Below are 17,518 nucleotides of genomic sequence, written 5' to 3'. Positions count from 1 at the left end.
TGATTTTCATCCATAGATCTCAAAATATTTATCAAGGGAGGTAAGTAGCATTATCTCCATTTTACAGATGGGGAAACTGAGGCCAAGAGCAGGGAAGTTATCAGCCCAAGTTTGCAAAGTAGGTCAGGGCAAATTTAGTGTGGCAGCTGCTAATAGCCATTGAATGACACTGCCTCTCAAAAGTGCATGTCAGCAATTGTTTCTTGCTGTTGTGTGGGATTTTTACGTATTATAATCAAACAATTTTTTAAAAAAGTTATTATTTTCTTTTAAATTGTAAAAGATAAAATATTGCTAGCTTGGGATTTTTTTCTGTTTCCAGAAAGAAAGGTTTAGAGCAGATTAAGTCATTTCTGGTTTGGATATTTTGCTGTAAATCTCTTTCTACAGTTTTATACATTGCATGGTTGTGTAGTATGCTTATTTATGAAATCGTAATACACAGTATGTGACAATAGTTTGGGTTGCCAGAGCATTCTTCCACCAATGATACCAAAATGCTTTGTACATATCAGTTAGCTAAGCCTCACAGCACCCAGGTGAGGTAGGGAAATACTATCATTCCCTTTTACACATGGGCAAATAGAGGCACAAGGTAAACAAAATTTCCCAAAGTCATATAGTGGATCTGTGGGAAAGCCAGGAGCATAATCTAAGAGGGCTACATCCCAGTCTTGTGCAGTAGACACTAGACACCCTGACGAAGGTTTCCCAAAATATATCAAAGTGTCTCAAATTGGGCACCTCAAAATTGATGAACTCCAAATCACTAATCGCTTTTTAAAATCTTGTCTGTTTCTTCTTTTTATCCTGTTCCCTGTTTGTCTCATATGTTCTATGATAGTAATTGGTATGGGAGAAAGAAATTGTATGGAACTATTAGTGTCAGGGGAATGGGCCATTTAAATTGCATCCAATTTCGACAGTACATGCAATGCTTAATGAAACCAGCTGAGATATCTAGCAGTTTATTGAATTCCACCTTTATGAGATCTACATACAACTTTTCAAGTCTGTCTCGGTCCTTATTTGAATATTGTTAGTGTATCACTCAACCTCCTACTGTCTCTCTCTCCTTGGCAGTTCCCAGTGTATATACATATTTAGCAGCTAGGAATTGTGCTGGGGAAGCAAGAAAGGATTCTAACTTCCCGAGTAGAGCTTAAAAGCTTGTGGTAGGCTTTGTTATAAAACAGAAAAGTTAATATAATGAATGCCTTTAAGAACCAAAGACAAATACACCAGGCTTCCCTCAGTCAAGGTGAAAGTAAAGGTCTAAACTGTGGCTCTATCAGTCAAGTTGAAGAGAAGAAGTGGTAATTACCTCTAGGTGTCCTTCATCTTCTTCTGAGAGCCTTCTTTTTGATGCTCCCTGACAGACTTGTGCCCAGTTTTCCCTAAAGAATGCCCCTCTTATCGTAAGTTTTTTTGGAAGGAATTAATTATTTCCTCACATCTGGCTCACCTGCGGTCAAGCAATGGTAAGATCACCCTGTAGACAGATGGAGCAGACCAGTTTTCCCCAACCAATTTCTGGAGAGAGTCTATATCCCAACCACATGTGCATATAAACTCTCAAGTCCAATGCAAATTGTACAATATATACCTTTAAGAAATTGCTCCTATTTTTTTTCACAGTCACTCACCATTCACTTGATTTTTTTTTAGCCAGAGTTACGTATATGATCTACTGTTTTTACCCTGTCTGGGCCAGATCCTCAGCTGATGTAAATTGATGTAGCTCCATTAATAGAGGAGCTACACCGATTTACATCAGCTGAGGTTCTGACCTTATATTTTTGTCTTGGATGTTTTGGACCTTTACAGAATTATTTTTGGCCATTGTTGTGGCACAGACGTTTGTTTCTGTGTTGGAAAAGGTAGGATCTTGCCCAATCAGGAAGCTGAAATGGTCAGGTGAACATGTGCCTTGTGATTCAACTGAGTGGGTGCATATTCAAATATGGAAAGTTTTTAGCAACATCACTGTTGAACCGTGGAAGAAAAATATATTTTTTTAAAAAATGGTCAGATGGGCAAAAAAGTGGCACAAACAGGAAATGTTTCCTCTACAAAGTCCAAACATTGACAACATGTAAAGCAAAGCATAGACAAGGAATTATTTTTTAAATATTGTATTTAGGTTACATAAGGAAAAAGGAGAAACATTGATACAGTAAGAGAATAGTTAGGCTTCTGCAAATTTAGAGCTGCATTTTGTTACAGGGAAGTAGTGTGGCACACCAAAATAAGGTAGATATGTCAGTAGTAGTTGAATTGTTGAATTGTACCTGCCAGCAGCAATCAGTTTGTTATTGCAGGATGATAAACAAACAAGACAAAGAACCTCAAAAAGAAAGGACTAAACATAAAGCACTTGGACATAACAGTCAAAATCTAATACTTAGGATTTGATTCTTTATTCACAACAGTGTAATCAGACGTAATTCCAACACAATCAATTGGCCAGATTCATGGAGCACTGATTTACACCAGCTAAGGGTCTGAGACAGTGGAGTTACACCAGAATAAAACTGGCATAAGTGAAAGGAGAATCAGACCCTTATTGGTTGTAGTAGAACTTTTAATGAAAATCTATAGCTAAGCAATCTTTGCAGTTTACCTAGGTCTGGTCTGGGTAAGACCAAAGGAGTATGAGGGAGAGATCTAGAAGGGCCTGATTCTCCTCTGACTTACACCAGTATAAATTGGGAATAACTCCATTGAAGTGAGCAGAGGTACACTGTCTTAAAACAGGTATCAGCGAGAGGAGAATCAGCCCCATAAATGTCCTCGTTATGGAAGGAGGAGTTATAATATGATACAGAGGGGAATAGTCGGGAAAGATCCCAGGAAAGATTCCCTACAGTATTATATTGATTGTTGGCTCTAGTCTTGTTTTAAAATATTTCAAGCTATAGGGCTTCTGTCATTCTTCTTTGGCTACTGTTTAATTTAATAGATTTTACTGTTGGGAAATTATCAGATAATCCTGATACCACTCTTCTTTGACTTTGTGATAACTGATTTCACTATTTTTTTTAAATAGGTGGGTGACCAGTGGGCATCTCTGAGAGAAGCCAGTCCAAATGGGATGACAAGAACTATTTTAAACAATATAAAGTTTGGATAGATGGACAGAGAAAGCACATCAAGTTGGATACGCTTCTCTGATACTAATGTGTTTATAAAGCCTGCCACCTACTTCTCAGAGACACCTGATTATAATTTATGTACCTCACAGACTCATAGACTTTAAGGCCAGAAGGGATCATCATGATAATCTAGTCAGACTCCTGACCATTGCAGGCCACAGAACCTACCCACCCACATGCCTGTATTAGACCCATAACATCTGGCTGAGTTATTCAAGTCCTCAAATCTTGATTTAAAGACTTCAAGTTATAGAGAATCCACCTTTTACTCTGCGTTAGACTGGCAAGTGGCCCGTGCCCCACTCTGCAGAGAAAGGCAAAATCCCCCAGGGTCTCTACCAATCTGACCTGGGGGAAATTCCGCAACAACCCCAAATACAGCCATATGTGGGCAAGACCCAACAGCCAGACACCTGGGAAAGAATTCTCTGTAGTAGCTCAGAGCTCTCCCCACCTCGTGTCCTGTCTCCGGCTGTTGGAGATATTTGCTAGTAGCAGTTGTAGATGGGCCATATGCTATTGTAGGGAACCTCATCATACCTTCCGCCCTATAGACTTTATCAAGACTTCCTTAGAGGTTCATATTTTGCTTTCTCACTCACCCATACCTGTTTGTTTCTTCATTGCTATAAGATATTGGCAGTGGAAATTATAAAAAGTAAAACCGAGTTTGGAAGACTTTCTGCAAGTCAAATAAATGAATCCCTGTGTTATTTTAGGCATCCTGCTCTGCTTCTTTTTATTGTGTTTGTGTCCTTTATTTTGGGCCTTTGTGACACATTATAAAGGCCAGTGTTGTATATTTGGGTCTTGGCAGGTAGAGAAATATGGCTGTGAATAATGAGTCAATTATTGCTTAGCCAGGGGGAAGGCAGACTGATCCTCCCGCTGGCTGGAATGTGGTCCCTCCTTCTTCCTCCGTGTCCTTCACAAGGAAGGACAAACAGATGGTTAGCTTTCAGACCACTGAGAGAGGAATTTAGCCAAAACATTTGTCTACAAATTGTAGTTTCTTTAGGTTTAGACCAGTTTATGATGGAGTGTTTTTAAATTACTTATTTATAATCTCTACTGCATCCGCTTCAGGGGAGGCCAGTTACTGAGATCCACTTGGTAAGGAAGCTATGGACTGCTTTAGCTAGAATGTACAAATCAAGAGTAAATCTCACTAGCCCAGAGGGACTGTGCCCCAGGCTACCACTGTAATGTTAAAATCAATCCCCAATTTATATGATGTAGCCTCATTACAGACACGATAGCATAGCTTGTATTCCGCTGCAGCATGCATTTTCAACTGCCTTGGGTTGCTTGGATTTTTTTCTTCCCTGTGACTTTTGCTTCCTTTCCAGTCATGAATCTCATTGCTTCTGTGAACATTTCATCAAATGAAATGCTTGGTATTATATAACCCAACAGCCCTGGAAGGGTCTTGGCAACAAAAACGTTTCTGACAGTACTTCACGTCTGACCCAAGTGCCTCACCTTTGGCTTGGGGATAGGGAGAGTTCTATTGGTTGGTTTTTTGGGGTTGGGAATACTACCTGTGGAGATGAAAGGCCTGAATCTGTCGAAATGACACTTGATTGCTTATTTGTTCATTTGATCTGAATAGCTTTTCCTTTTGAAATCAAGGAAATAACTGTGCCCCCAGAAAATATATAATCGACACAGTATAATGAGCTTGTGTGTGTGTTTCGTGGATGTGTTGAATCGGAACTGCTCTTCTATGTATCATAGGCCCTATAAGGCTAATGAAGACATTCCATTAGCTGAGGTTTTGGAGCTGAAGAATGAGTTCTATCTTCATTGCTGCCATGAAGTTCTGAATGGCTATGCTCTACAGCAGGGATCAGCAACCTTTGGCACGCGGCCTGTCAGGGAAATCTGCTAGCGGGCCAGTGCGGTTTGTTTACCTGCAGCATCCGCAGATTCGGCCGATGACAGCTCCCACTGGCCGTGGTTCATCTTTCCAATCCAATGATGGCTGCAGGAAATGGTGCGGGCCGAGGGATGTGCTGGCTGCCGCTTCTTGCAGCCCCCATTGGCCTGGAATGGCAACTGCGGCCAGTGGGTGCTGCGATCGGCCGAACCTGCGGATGTCGCAGGTAAACAAACCGTCCTGGCCCACCAGTGGATTTCCCTGTTGAGCCTTGTGCCAAAGGTTGCCGATCCCTGCTCGACAGTATAGTAGTAATACCTTTTATTACTCATATAGTGCTTTTAATCAGCACATCTTAAAGTGCTTTACAAATAGAGGTCAATATTATTATCCCCATTTTACAGATGGGGAAACAGAGGCACAGAATGATGAAATGACTTGCCCAGGGTCATCTAGGAGGCCAGTGACAGAGCCAGGAATAGAATCCAGGTTTCCTGAGTTACAGCTCTATGCACTAGGCCACCGTGCAGTTTTGTACGTTGATATGGATTTGTACCAGGAGGATCATAGAATGTCAGCTTTACAAAGCATGGGCTTGATTCTTCTTCCTTTGAAATCACTGAGATTCTTCTTCATTGACTTCACTGAGAATTGGATTGGACCCCTTACTTTTCCAGTGTTACATTTGTTGCATTTCTGAAACAAAGATACCAGTTGCCCTGGTGGCCTGGTAAGGGCGATCAGCTGGAAGTTTGCCTGGTATCAAAATACACTGAGATACCATTCCTGCAGAGTAATGAAACATTAAAAAAACCTTTGGAAAAACTTTTGTTTCATGTGTATTAAAATTGTGATTTTAAAAATGCCAAAAGAAAGCTCTCTTTCAGGTGGTGGAGCCTTGTTGTTCCATGAAACACTGGTAGATTTTGTAAAACATATGTCTGACACTTATTGCAAAGCAAGAAATATTAGGGGTGGGATGAAAGAGTGGCACAAAGCTCTGATGAAAAATAGAAACGAAAATGAGATGAGACAGACATTTATGTATCAAATTTATGTTGCCAAATGCATAGACATGGGAAGCATCTGGCTAACAAAGTAATCAGAGCTTCAGGCCAAACTCTATTCTGGGGCTCACAAACATCCTTTTGTGACTTGATAGCTCTGAAAACGACCTTTTCTCTTTCAGTCCTTAAAGCAGGCTGCTTAACTTTTGATCTTTAAAAAAAAAAATTCAAGCTTTTCCAATGACTCAGTTTGCTGTTTCTGTTATTTTGGGGAAAAAGAAGGATGCCTTCAGATAGAAACCAACCATCTCATCTGAAGGGTATTTAGGAGAGGTCTTCTTGTCAGGGCCGGCTCCAGGCATCAGCCGAGCAAGCAGTTGCATGGGGCGGCCAACTGTGAGGGGCAGCACGTCCAGGTCTTTGGCGGCAATTCGGCGGCGGGTCCCTCACTCCCCCTCGGGGCGAAGGACCAGCCACTGAATTGCCGCCAAAGACTGAAGCAGCAGCGGTAGAGCTGCAGATCGCGATCACGGCTTTTTTTGTTTTTTCTTTTTGCTGCTTGGGGCGGCAAAAACCCTGGAGCCGGTACTGCTTCTAGTGAGATACAAAGTTGTTTCATTGGCTTGAAAAAAGGGATGGTGATGAGAGGAATAAGTGGCGAATGCCCTTGTGTCGTTTTCATTTTGTCTTCTTTCAAAAAAGAAGCCTGTGGAGTTGTAAAAAAGCAGTGCAAAGTCCAGTGTTCAAGTGGGATATCTAGGAGGTAGGAAATGCTCAGAGAATCTTGAGCCATATATTAGCGGAGAGAGAAACCTTTCTGTTATTTTACTCTGGCCTGTAAAGTGCATCTTGCTTCATTAATTCCTAGTAATATAGGCCTACTACTGCAGCCTTTACTTATATGAGTGAGGACTGCAGGGCTGTGGCCATAGTATTGTCATGATTTGTATACAATAATGACTGGAGCACAGAGGTGCCCCTGGGGATTAATAATTAACTGGGAGAGTTGATTTCTGAGGATACTAATCCTGAGACTGTCATTAAATTCTTGGAAAATGCTCCATCCACATTGTACATTGAGTGGTGTTATAATGCATGAGTGACTTTAAATGCATGAGACATGTAATCGTGCCTTAGAAATGCATTGCTGATTGCTTCTTGTTGTTATTAGAAAATGTAATTTTCAAATTAAAAATAAGGCAGATAGACTTGTGCATTTATTATGCATTATGAGCATAGGTATGCTCTTGGCATGAAGTGAGACATCCATTTGTGCCTGTTCTTCTAAAGCCATTTAATAATTTACAATGTAATTCTTTTTTATAGAAAAAAACAAAGTCACACTTTACTATTTTCCTCTTGGCATCCTCCAAAATATTTTTTATAGTGCTGCAGGGAGAAAACCCTCCTATTGTTCAATGCTTGGTCAGTAATCAAAAGCCAGTTATTAAACATGTCCTGATCGGTCAGGAATGCCTAGACTGAGCTTACATTGCTGAAATCTGGTTAGGTGACACTGCTATCTAAGTCCTATCTCAGCAGGTACACCACAGATACTGGTGTTGGGATTTTCAGAAGCACTCACAGTGGTCCTAACTCTGCTTCTATTGAAGTTGGGGAGATTTTCAAAGGCACAAAGGGCCATTAGGTGTCACCCATCTACTAATGAAAGTCATTTGTGTCTTTGAAAATCTTCCCCATTACGGTAAAACTTCAGTGGGTGCAGAGTGAGGCCAGTACTGAGTACTTTTGAAAATCCAACCTAGAAGTCAGAGTAGCCATACTATTCTAATCTAACCTTCAGTGCCAGAGAAGTCCTCCAAGAGAACCAACCTTGTTTGAATGCATCCACTTAATCTTTGCACTCAGGAACAAGACCAATACTGGCATCCTACTGACAGTTGTCTACCAAACAGCAAGTGTTTCCTAGTGTAATTGCCCCCATCCAGTGGGTTTTCAGGAATGCTTTGGAAAACCAAACCAGGAACATGCCAGTGCAGAGGGTGATCTGCACTCTGCCCTGTAAGCTATCTTGGAGGGATCCCAATAAGCACTCATGCATGGCTCAAATGAGAGGATTCTTTACTAGGGCTGCCAAGAAGGAAAGGATACAAATAAACTAGTACAACAGCTTAGTTGCATACAGACAGGGATGAATATAGTAATTCCCAATTTAGCCTTTAGGTGGGTGTCCAATACAGGGTAGAATGCTAACCTTGTCCCATGGGGTTCACATAATACCTTTGGTGTCTCTTCTAGTCTGTTCCTTTGTGAGAGGGCTTGTAGATTGCTGTGGCCAGATCTCAGTCCCTGAGATATGTCACTGAGGCCCCTCCACATTGTACCCCTGTTATCCAGTTATAGCATTTGCCTCCTGCCTCCTTCCTGCCAGCTGCTGCAGTGTGGGTGACAATAGGCTACAAGCCCACCCCAGAATCTCTTGTCTGTATGTCCTAGGACCTAGACAAGCAGAGCTAGCAGAAACATTGTCCATAAAGGTGCTTGAGTTCCCCAATCCTGTTGTCCTGGGAGACTTCAAACACCCACAGTAGCAATGACTCTGACGAAGAAACCTCAGTGCCATATTTCTTCTTTATTCACCATGGGATTCTCCCAGATGGTCTCCATATCCACATACATAAGGGTAGAAGCTTGACCTGGCCTTCACACTAGAGGAGGAGATAGGAGGTACAAGAACTACTCCTATCTTGTATGGCAAGAAGATGCTCCCACAGTATAGGAATATGAAGGAGGAGAGGGAAGTTACTTAGTACAGGGTTCTCAAACTAGGGCTGCCGCTTGTTCAGGGAAAGCCCCTGGCGGGCCGGACCGGTTTGTTTACCTACCACGTCTGCAGGTTTGGGCGATCGCAGCTCCCACTGGCTGCGGTTTGCCGCTCCAGGCCAATGGAGCCCTAGTTTGAGAACCTCGGACTTAGTACTTTGCGTGGGAGATAGCCTTCTGGGTGCAGGGAGTAGCATGAGAAATGGCCAGTGGGATTTTGTGAATACAGCTTCCACAGCTGTATATGCAAATGTGTTAGATTATTGGAAAGTAGATATATAGTTGCTGGAGTGTGTTCTGGTGTTGAGGAGCAGGAGTCACATTCTGATTGGAGTTATATTGGTGTAAATCTGACGTAACTCTGTTAAATACAGTTACTCCAGATTTCACTGGTATCACAGAAGATTCTGGTTCTGTCTGCACTGGTGTTTACTTGTCAAGTGAGGGCACATGCACAAGTGCGTGCCATTTTGCACAGCATATACATGGTGGCCAACCCGTGAACAAGTACCCCAAAGTGTTTAAATGAAGAACAAAGTAGCAACCTTCATTAGGAACTGGGCTTTTGTCTTTCTGTTTTTCATTCATTGTGTTATTTTATCTAGTTTTCTGTACAACATATGAGACTGCATGACAGCAGTGAGTACTTGAAGAACAAAGGCAAAGGGGACTTACTGTGTTTTGCATATTCAAATTGTTTATTCAATTTTATGAAAAAGACCACACAATACATGCCACAAAACACACGCATGTATCTTAAGCTCCAAGTATGAATGGAAAACGACATTGAATAGACAAAAGAAGCAGTTATAGTAATAATGCTTGTTCCAACAAGATACAATGTGCATTTGTTATGCATCTTTCTTTTTTCTTGGAGGGTGTATTATGGTTTCTAATGCACTATGATTTCTCCCTGCAGAAGAGGTGAAAATGAAAAGCCGAGTATCTGAAATGGATTCCATAGAAAATACATTTTCAATGCTTGAGTTGTCAAACAGAAATAAACAGAATGTCTCTCCTGTAAGAAACAAAGAGCCATCAGTGTCTCTCTCATCACAGACTGTGGATGAAGACCAGGTAACGAGACTGGCATCAGTCCACAGAGGCAAACATTAAATTAAAGAGAAGACAGGCAAAAATATTCATTCATGGAGAGGAAGATGCTCTCTTCTGGCTCTAAATGCCCTTAGAGAGTGAAGTAGAGGAGATGCACTGGCTGAGTGGTAGTGACTGAAGGCAATATCTGATCTGAAGCAGATTCTGTAGAATCCTATATAAGGTGTGGGAGGGAGGGAACACAAGAGGCACTTGAGGGGAACACGCCAGCCATTTGCTCTACCTGTAGAACAGCTATAGTATACAGTGGTGGTCAGGCTCCTGCAGGGATCATAGTCCTGTGTGAATGAAACTCAGATAAGAGTTTTAAAAGAATCACAGCCTTTCAGACTCTTGTATTAATACTACTGATAACAGAAACTTTGTGCTGTTTCTCTCATCAAGAATATGGTTCCATCTTTGGATAAACTGCCTTTCGGTCTCTTGTCTTAGCCACTTGGGAACTGGCTTTGTGCCTTGTAAAGCATGATGAGACCTCCACTATCTCTTAGTTAACAGAATAGCCTAATATTTATCATTGTTGCTATAGAACTAAAGTTTCAGGAACGATTGCACGTTTTTATCACAGTAGTAGTTTAAGAAACAAATCCAGTAATAACTGGATGCACTGGAAACATTGCTCCAGTAATAGCAAAAAGCATTCGTAATGCAATGAATTGGCTGCTGTAACCTTTACACCTGCCTTTGGGAAAAGAATAGAGAGAACAACTGCCATTGAAACTATTGCTTCTGTTCTAAACACTGCTGTTGTGCTTATTTTGATTGCTCATTGTGTTTCTCCATTGGACCTAGTTTGGATATATTTATGATGATATTCCCTAACCTCTGTTCAGAAACCATTTCATTCACTCTTTTTTTTTATTCCACATACATTTTAAAGGACCCAAACATGCAGCCCTTTTGCAAATGTAAATCAGTGAGAGCTTTGAATGTGATCTGTATTCTTGCTTCATTTTAATGCACGTAAATATCTCTACAGATAATGATGGGTGAAGGCTGGAAAGTTGGCTGCTCTAACCAAGGTGACCTCAGTCTGGCAAGAAGAGTGAAGGTAAGATTTGCTTCAGTGCTTTTCAGGGTAGGAATTATAAGCAGAACACATCTAATCTCTGTCTCATGCACTGATTTACAAATTATTTTACTTGGGGTGGGGAAAGTGTCTGGAAATACAGTGTTTGCTTCCACGATCATTCTGAGGGAAGGAAGAACTCTAACAGCACCATCTAACCAGTTTTTTTCTGTTAACAAGTTTGTACCTTTAATATGATATAAAAGTGTTCTCTTTGTAAGGGCTTAAATTGCAAGGGGCTGGTTGGAGGGATTGGTCTTGAACTGGATGAGATGATTAAACCTTCTGTATCTCTAATTTCTCTGTGGTTCTGTGCTGTAAACTCAGTGCAATATGGGGCAACTCTCCAACTCAGCAATGCTACTTCAAAGGAGAATAGTACAGCTGTGCTCCGATGTTTGCTCTGGTTACCAGTTCACTTCCAGGTGTAGTTCAAGATGCTCATTTTGACCTACAAATCCCATTCAGGATTGTGTCTCCTCCCTTCTTTTAACCTATGACCTGAGATCAGTTGAGATGCTCTACCTGACAATCCCTGAATATGTTTGTCTGCGAGTTGGGGGAAAGGCATTCCCAATGTACGGTTTCGACTGTGAAAGTTACTCCCCACTTCGCTCTTACTGAGTTCAGATTCATTGACCTTCATCCCATGTTGCCCGGGCAATCCATTTTTCCAGGCTTTTTTCTAAAGGGGCTTGGTTGAGTGGAATGGGTAGGGAAGGTCTCAGTTTTTTAGCATGAGGTTGAGTCATTTTGAGATTTTTTTGTAATGTGTGTGTAGAGACCAGACTGTTCATATGTTCTAGGCACATTGTTTATTAGCATAGTTTTCTACATCTCTCCTCTAAGAAAAGCAAGTTCCAAGCCCAAGGAGGAAAAGTTTCCTGTCATTTCTCTTGTATATGTTATGTATTTAATCAATGAACTCATTTTAACATTTATAGGCACTTAGGAGGGAATTCTATTTTGAATTGTTAAGAAGGTCTCATATGGGACTGAGGACTTTTTCTGGCCCTCTACACCCATCAGCACAGAGGGTGACTTCAGTGAGTGAAATTTTGTCAGGCCTTATGTAGGCAACGCTTGTGGGGAGAATCTTTGTGCCCGCTCCCACTATGCACCCGTGGAGAATTTTAATGATAAAGCAGTATTCTTACAAAGCACTTTAAATACGCCTAAGTCATTTTAAAACTACCATTGTTAAGGCTAAAAAAAATAACAAAAAACCTCCTGATTTAAGTCTGAAAAAAATTCAAGTAAGTTGTTTCTTTGCTTTTTTCACTTAACCCCTTGAAAAATGAAACTATAATGGTCAGTTTCTCTTTTGTTTAGAGTCAGTTTCACTTTCTGGGTCTCAGGCAGTGGATTCCCAAGACTGCAGAGTAACATTTGTCTCTTATTCCATTTACAAAGAAAAATGTTTTTACATTATTGTAAGTTATGAAAACATTGCTATTCAAATTAGGCATAGTAGAATTTATGAAATCTTTTTTCTCCTCCCCAAAACCTAAAGTTGATACTAAACTATTTGTCAGTGTTTCTTTAACTACTTTTAAAAATACAGGAAGTATACCAAACATTTCTTTCTTTCAAATAATAATAATAATAATTTTAATAAACTTTCAAATTCCTGTAAAAGCTACAAAGGGAACGGAGAAACTGATGTTAACAGTCATAATTTTTGCTTTGCCAAGTTGTAGTGAGAACAATGGAAAGAATAGACTTAATTTTATTTGTTCAATCTTTTGGTTTTGGGTCTTTTCACAGGTGGACAATTTGGAGTTGAAAGATTTTGACACAGATGATGAATTCGGTCAAGGGACATATAGTGGTATGTTTCTTTTCTTTCACTCTTGTGCATGCTCTCTGTCCCTAACTCCAAATGTATGAATTTTCCTTCCTCTTTAGATTCTGAATCAGGCTGTGGTTAGGAAAAAATAACTCATGCCTTCACTCTGGAAGAGAATATTGAAATAATTTCTTTATCCAAGGTTGTGAGGAGTTCAGTACAAGTAACAGCCTAAGATTTATTATTCTGGCTCCTGGTGAATGGTATTTTTTGATAACTGTTCCTGAATTTTTGTCCACATTTTAATTTTAATCATTCTAATTCTTGCAAAATTTCTCAACAAGTCTACCAAGAGATGCAGAATCCTGAAGTTCTGTCTGTTTTTACGGTAGAAAAACAATTTCACTCAAATGTGGACCCATGTTCACTATAAATATTTCATTATAGTGTTAACATTTCACAAAGTTGGACCCATTTTGAATTTGTAGAGATGTGCCCCACAAAATTGCAAATATTTCATTGCAGATATTTCATACACCTATAGTAATTTTAACCTCCTCCCCTCAAAAAAAAATCCTACAGGTGAAATTCTGCCAGAGTGTATCCTAGATACTTGTGTGTCCCCTAACACCCACCATTACCACTGTGCTTCAGAGCACCTTACACAGTCTTTAACAGATTTATCCTCACAACACACCTGTGAAATAGGAAAGTGCAGATGGGAAACTGAGGCACAGACTACACAGCAATTAAACACTTGTGGCTGGCCCAGGCCAGCTGACTCAGACTCATGTGGCTGTAAAATTGCTGTGTACACGTCTCAAATTCTAAGTATATCTGTTAAAGAATTAAAGGTTCCATAGGTGCGGTGAGTTTACTCTCTAGGCTGCCTTTTGACTGGAAACCTGAATTCAGATCTGGTTTATATCACTAGCAAAATGAATTAAGTGATCTTAATCTAATCCATAGTGAACATCTGTTCCTATTTCAGAACAGGTGACAAGGTGATAGGTCTGAAATAATTGGCAGTAGGGCTGTTGATTAATCGCAGTTAACTCACACAATTAACTCAAAAAAAATTAATCACACTTGTAAACATTAGAATACTAATTGAAATTTATTAAATATTTTGGGATGTTTTTCTACATTTTCAAATATATTGATTTCTATTACAACACAATACAAAGTGTACAGTGCTAACTGTATATTATTTTTATTACAAATATTTGCACTGTAAATATGATAAACAAAAATTATTTTTCAATTAATCTCATACAAGTACTGTAGTGCAATCTCTTTATCGTGAAAGTGCAATTTACAAATATAGAGTTTTTTTGTTACATAACTGCATTCAAAAATAAAACAATGTAAAATTTTAGAGCCTACAAATCCACTCAGTCCTACTTCTTGTTCAGCCAATCGCTAAGACAAACATGTTTATTTACATTTATGGGAGCTACTGCTGCCTGCGTCTTATTTACAATGTCATCTGAAAGTGAGAACAGGCTTTCGCGTGGAACTTTTGCCGTTGTTGCAAGGTATTTACATGCTAGATATACTAAACATTCGTACGCCTCTTCCATGTTTCAGCCACCATTCCAGAGGACATGCTTCCATGCTGATGATGCTTGTTAAAAAAATAATGTGTTAATTATTTAAACCACAGTGTACAGACAGCACGTGCATGGTGCATGCCATTTAATCTCTCTCTTTCTCATTAAATGTGTTAATGTGTTAATTAAATTTGTGACTGAACGCCTTAGGGGAGGATTGTATGTCTCCTGTTCTGATTTACCTGCATTCTGCCATATATTTCATGTTATAGGAGTCTCGGATGATGACCCAGCACATGTTCATTTTAAAAACACTTCCACTGCAGATTTGACAAAACGCAAAAAAGGTACCAATGTGAGATTTCTAAAAATAGCTACAGCACTCGACTTAAGGTTTAAGAATCTGAAGTGCCGTCCAAAATCTGAGAGGGACGAGGTGTGGAGCATGCTTTCAGAAGTCTTAAAAGAGCAACTCTCAGATCTGGAAACTACAGAACTCAAACCACCAAAAAGAAAATCAACCTTCTGCTGGTGGCATCTGACTCAGATGATGAAAATGACCATGTGTCGGTCTGCTCTGCTTTGGATCGTTATCAAGCAGAACCCATCATCAGCATGGACACGTGTCCTCTGGAATGGTGGTTGAAGCATGAAGGGACATACGAATCTTTAGTACATCTGGCATGTAAATACCATGCGATTCTGGCTACAATAGTGCCATCTGAATGCCTCTTCTCACTTTCAGGTGATATTGTAAACAAGAAGCGGGCAGCTTTATCTCCTGCAAATTTTAACCAAACTTTGTCTGAGTGATTGGCTGAAGTAGGAATAGGTGGACTTGTAGGCTCTAAAGTTTTACGTTGTTTTATTTTTGAATGCAGTTATTTTTTTGTACATAATTCTACATTTGTAAGTTCAACTTTCATGGTAAAGAGATTGCACTACAGTACTTGTGTTAGGTGAATTGAAAAATACTATTTCTTTTGTTTTTTACAGTCAAATATTTGTAATAAAAAATTAAATATAAAGTGAGCACTGTACACTTTGTATTCTGTGTTTTAATTGAAATCAATACATTTGAAAATGTAGAAAACATCCACAAATATTTAAATAAATGATACTCCATTATTGCTTAACAGTGCAATTAATCGCACGATTAATCGTGATTAATTATTTTAATCGCTTGACAGCCCTAATTGGCAGTTCTCACTCATGGCAGGTCCGGCACTAGAATAGCACAGATGATGGTCAGGAGTGAAGAGCACTGGCAAAGGTGTATAATAGCTTACACTGAAGCTTCCCACTCTTGCCTAGCTGTATGATGCACTATCAGTCTTTTTTGTGAGCATTAATATTAATCACATACATTTAAAAACACCAAGTTAAACAGATTGCATTTAAAGAGGTTGAAAACTACAAAAATGATCATCTGCTTGCCCTGCCTAAAAACAGATTTATGGTAGGAATGCAAACCATATTGGGTTAATATGGCAATTGCTGCTTTTATGGGTGATTATAAAACAATCGTAACGGTCTACCGTCACTACTGCAGATTATCACTGAGCTAACTACTATCCTTTTATGTGACACTTGATTTGCAATAGCTGCTCTCCTCGGCTTGTCCCATGAGAAAACCTTCATTGCCCCTTCATGCAGGAGTAATCCTTATCAACTCTCAGCAATCTACAGCGTAGATAACAACACTAAGAGTTTATATAGTGTATTATAGCCTTGAAAGCGCTGCACAGATATGAACTAATTCCTCATAATCCCCTGTGAATAAGGCAAATAGCATCCAAAGTTACAGATGGGGAAACTGAGGCACGGGAGTTAGCTGTATATTGCCTGTGGCAACAGTGGAGACAGTTGCAAAGCTGAGATAGAATTCAAGAGTTCTGGGCTCCTGGTCCAGTGCTCCGACTACTAGACTTCACTGACTGGTTTGTATCTTGTATGGTAAAACCATCATAATAAGCCTAATGAGAATGAAGGTACTGTCCTCTATACTGTAGAGTACACACCTGTAAAAAGTGTAAATCTTAAACATTAATGAACACAAGCATAATTGATCGCAGGTGTTAAAATGTCCCAGTTGAACTAATACTTTTTTCGGGTGTGTCCTGGAGGAAATCACACTCTTTTCTTTCCTTTTTAAAATTCTGTGTCCAACTAACCTGTCCTTTCAGGGCCGGTTGTAGCTGCTGCTTATGAACAAAAGAATTCATAGAAATACAATGATCTCTATAAATCAGTTTGCCAATATACAAATAAATTGTAGTTATTTTAGTTAGACAGCAGTCTTGCAACTAAAAGCTGGAACTAGTCTTTGAATTGTGGGAATTTGGCATAATAACTCTAGTTAGCCATGCAAATCTGATTCCCCAAACCAGAGCTTTAACCCACAGTGTACAGACAGCACGTGCATGGTGCATGCCATTTAATCTCTCTCTTTCTCATTAAATTTAATCTCTGACTGTAAGTAGCTTAAGGCAACAATACAAAGGATCATGAATTCTCATGGGACATTGAGAAATACCTGGTGTCCACACCGTGGCAGTATGATTAATTTTACATCTAACCTTTTTCAAGAGTGTTGACAAATCATTTTCTGCACTGCTCCAAGAATGGCTCAATTACTGGGTCTTCTCTAAATAAAATGTAAAATAAAATAAAAAAATCCTATACGCATAACATCTATAAACATCTCAAACTGTGTTAAGGACACAAGTAAATATAAATTCAAAATGATTCTGAGTGCTGGGCGAGGGGAAGAGCATCAGAAATAATACCACTTAGCACTTATTTTGCACTTTTCATCTGTAGCTTTCAAATGCTTACTCATTTCCCCCATTTTACTGATGGGGAAATGGAAGCACAAAGAGGGGCTTGAGAGATTTGTCCAAAGTCACTAGCAGAGTTGCAAACAGAACCCTCCTGACTTCCATTTTTAGGGCCTTTTCATGGACCTACCATCTCCCAGTTAAGCTTAAGCTTTCAATATATAACCTCCTGATTTTTAGGGGTTCATAACTTCATGGTAAAAATGCCCTCCAAATACGAGCTCATTGGGACTTGGCATTCTGTAAAAGACAGTCACTGTCACTTCCAAAACCTATTTTAAAGGTGATGTGCAAGAGAACTAAAGTAAAATGGTGCCTACACACAG

At 39.7% G+C, this 17,518-nt stretch overlaps 1 protein-coding gene across 1 annotated transcript in view; it reads left to right on the top strand.

Moving 5' to 3' along the window:
* Positions 1 to 17,518, top strand: part of LOC123369799 (intraflagellar transport associated protein) — a 55,857-nt gene that overhangs the window by 23,401 nt on the left and 14,938 nt on the right. The window contains exons 4-6 of the mRNA XM_045015765.1: positions 9,745 to 9,902; positions 10,921 to 10,992; positions 12,778 to 12,841. Of these exons, the coding sequence (XP_044871700.1) occupies positions 9,745 to 9,902; positions 10,921 to 10,992; positions 12,778 to 12,841 (294 nt within the window). The remainder of the gene's footprint in view (positions 1 to 9,744; positions 9,903 to 10,920; positions 10,993 to 12,777; positions 12,842 to 17,518) is intronic.

Source organism: Mauremys mutica, chromosome 4, assembly GCF_020497125.1.
Source record: "Mauremys mutica isolate MM-2020 ecotype Southern chromosome 4, ASM2049712v1, whole genome shotgun sequence".
NCBI lineage: Eukaryota > Metazoa > Chordata > Testudines > Geoemydidae > Mauremys > Mauremys mutica.
This window is presented reverse-complemented; position numbering and strand designations above follow the sequence as displayed.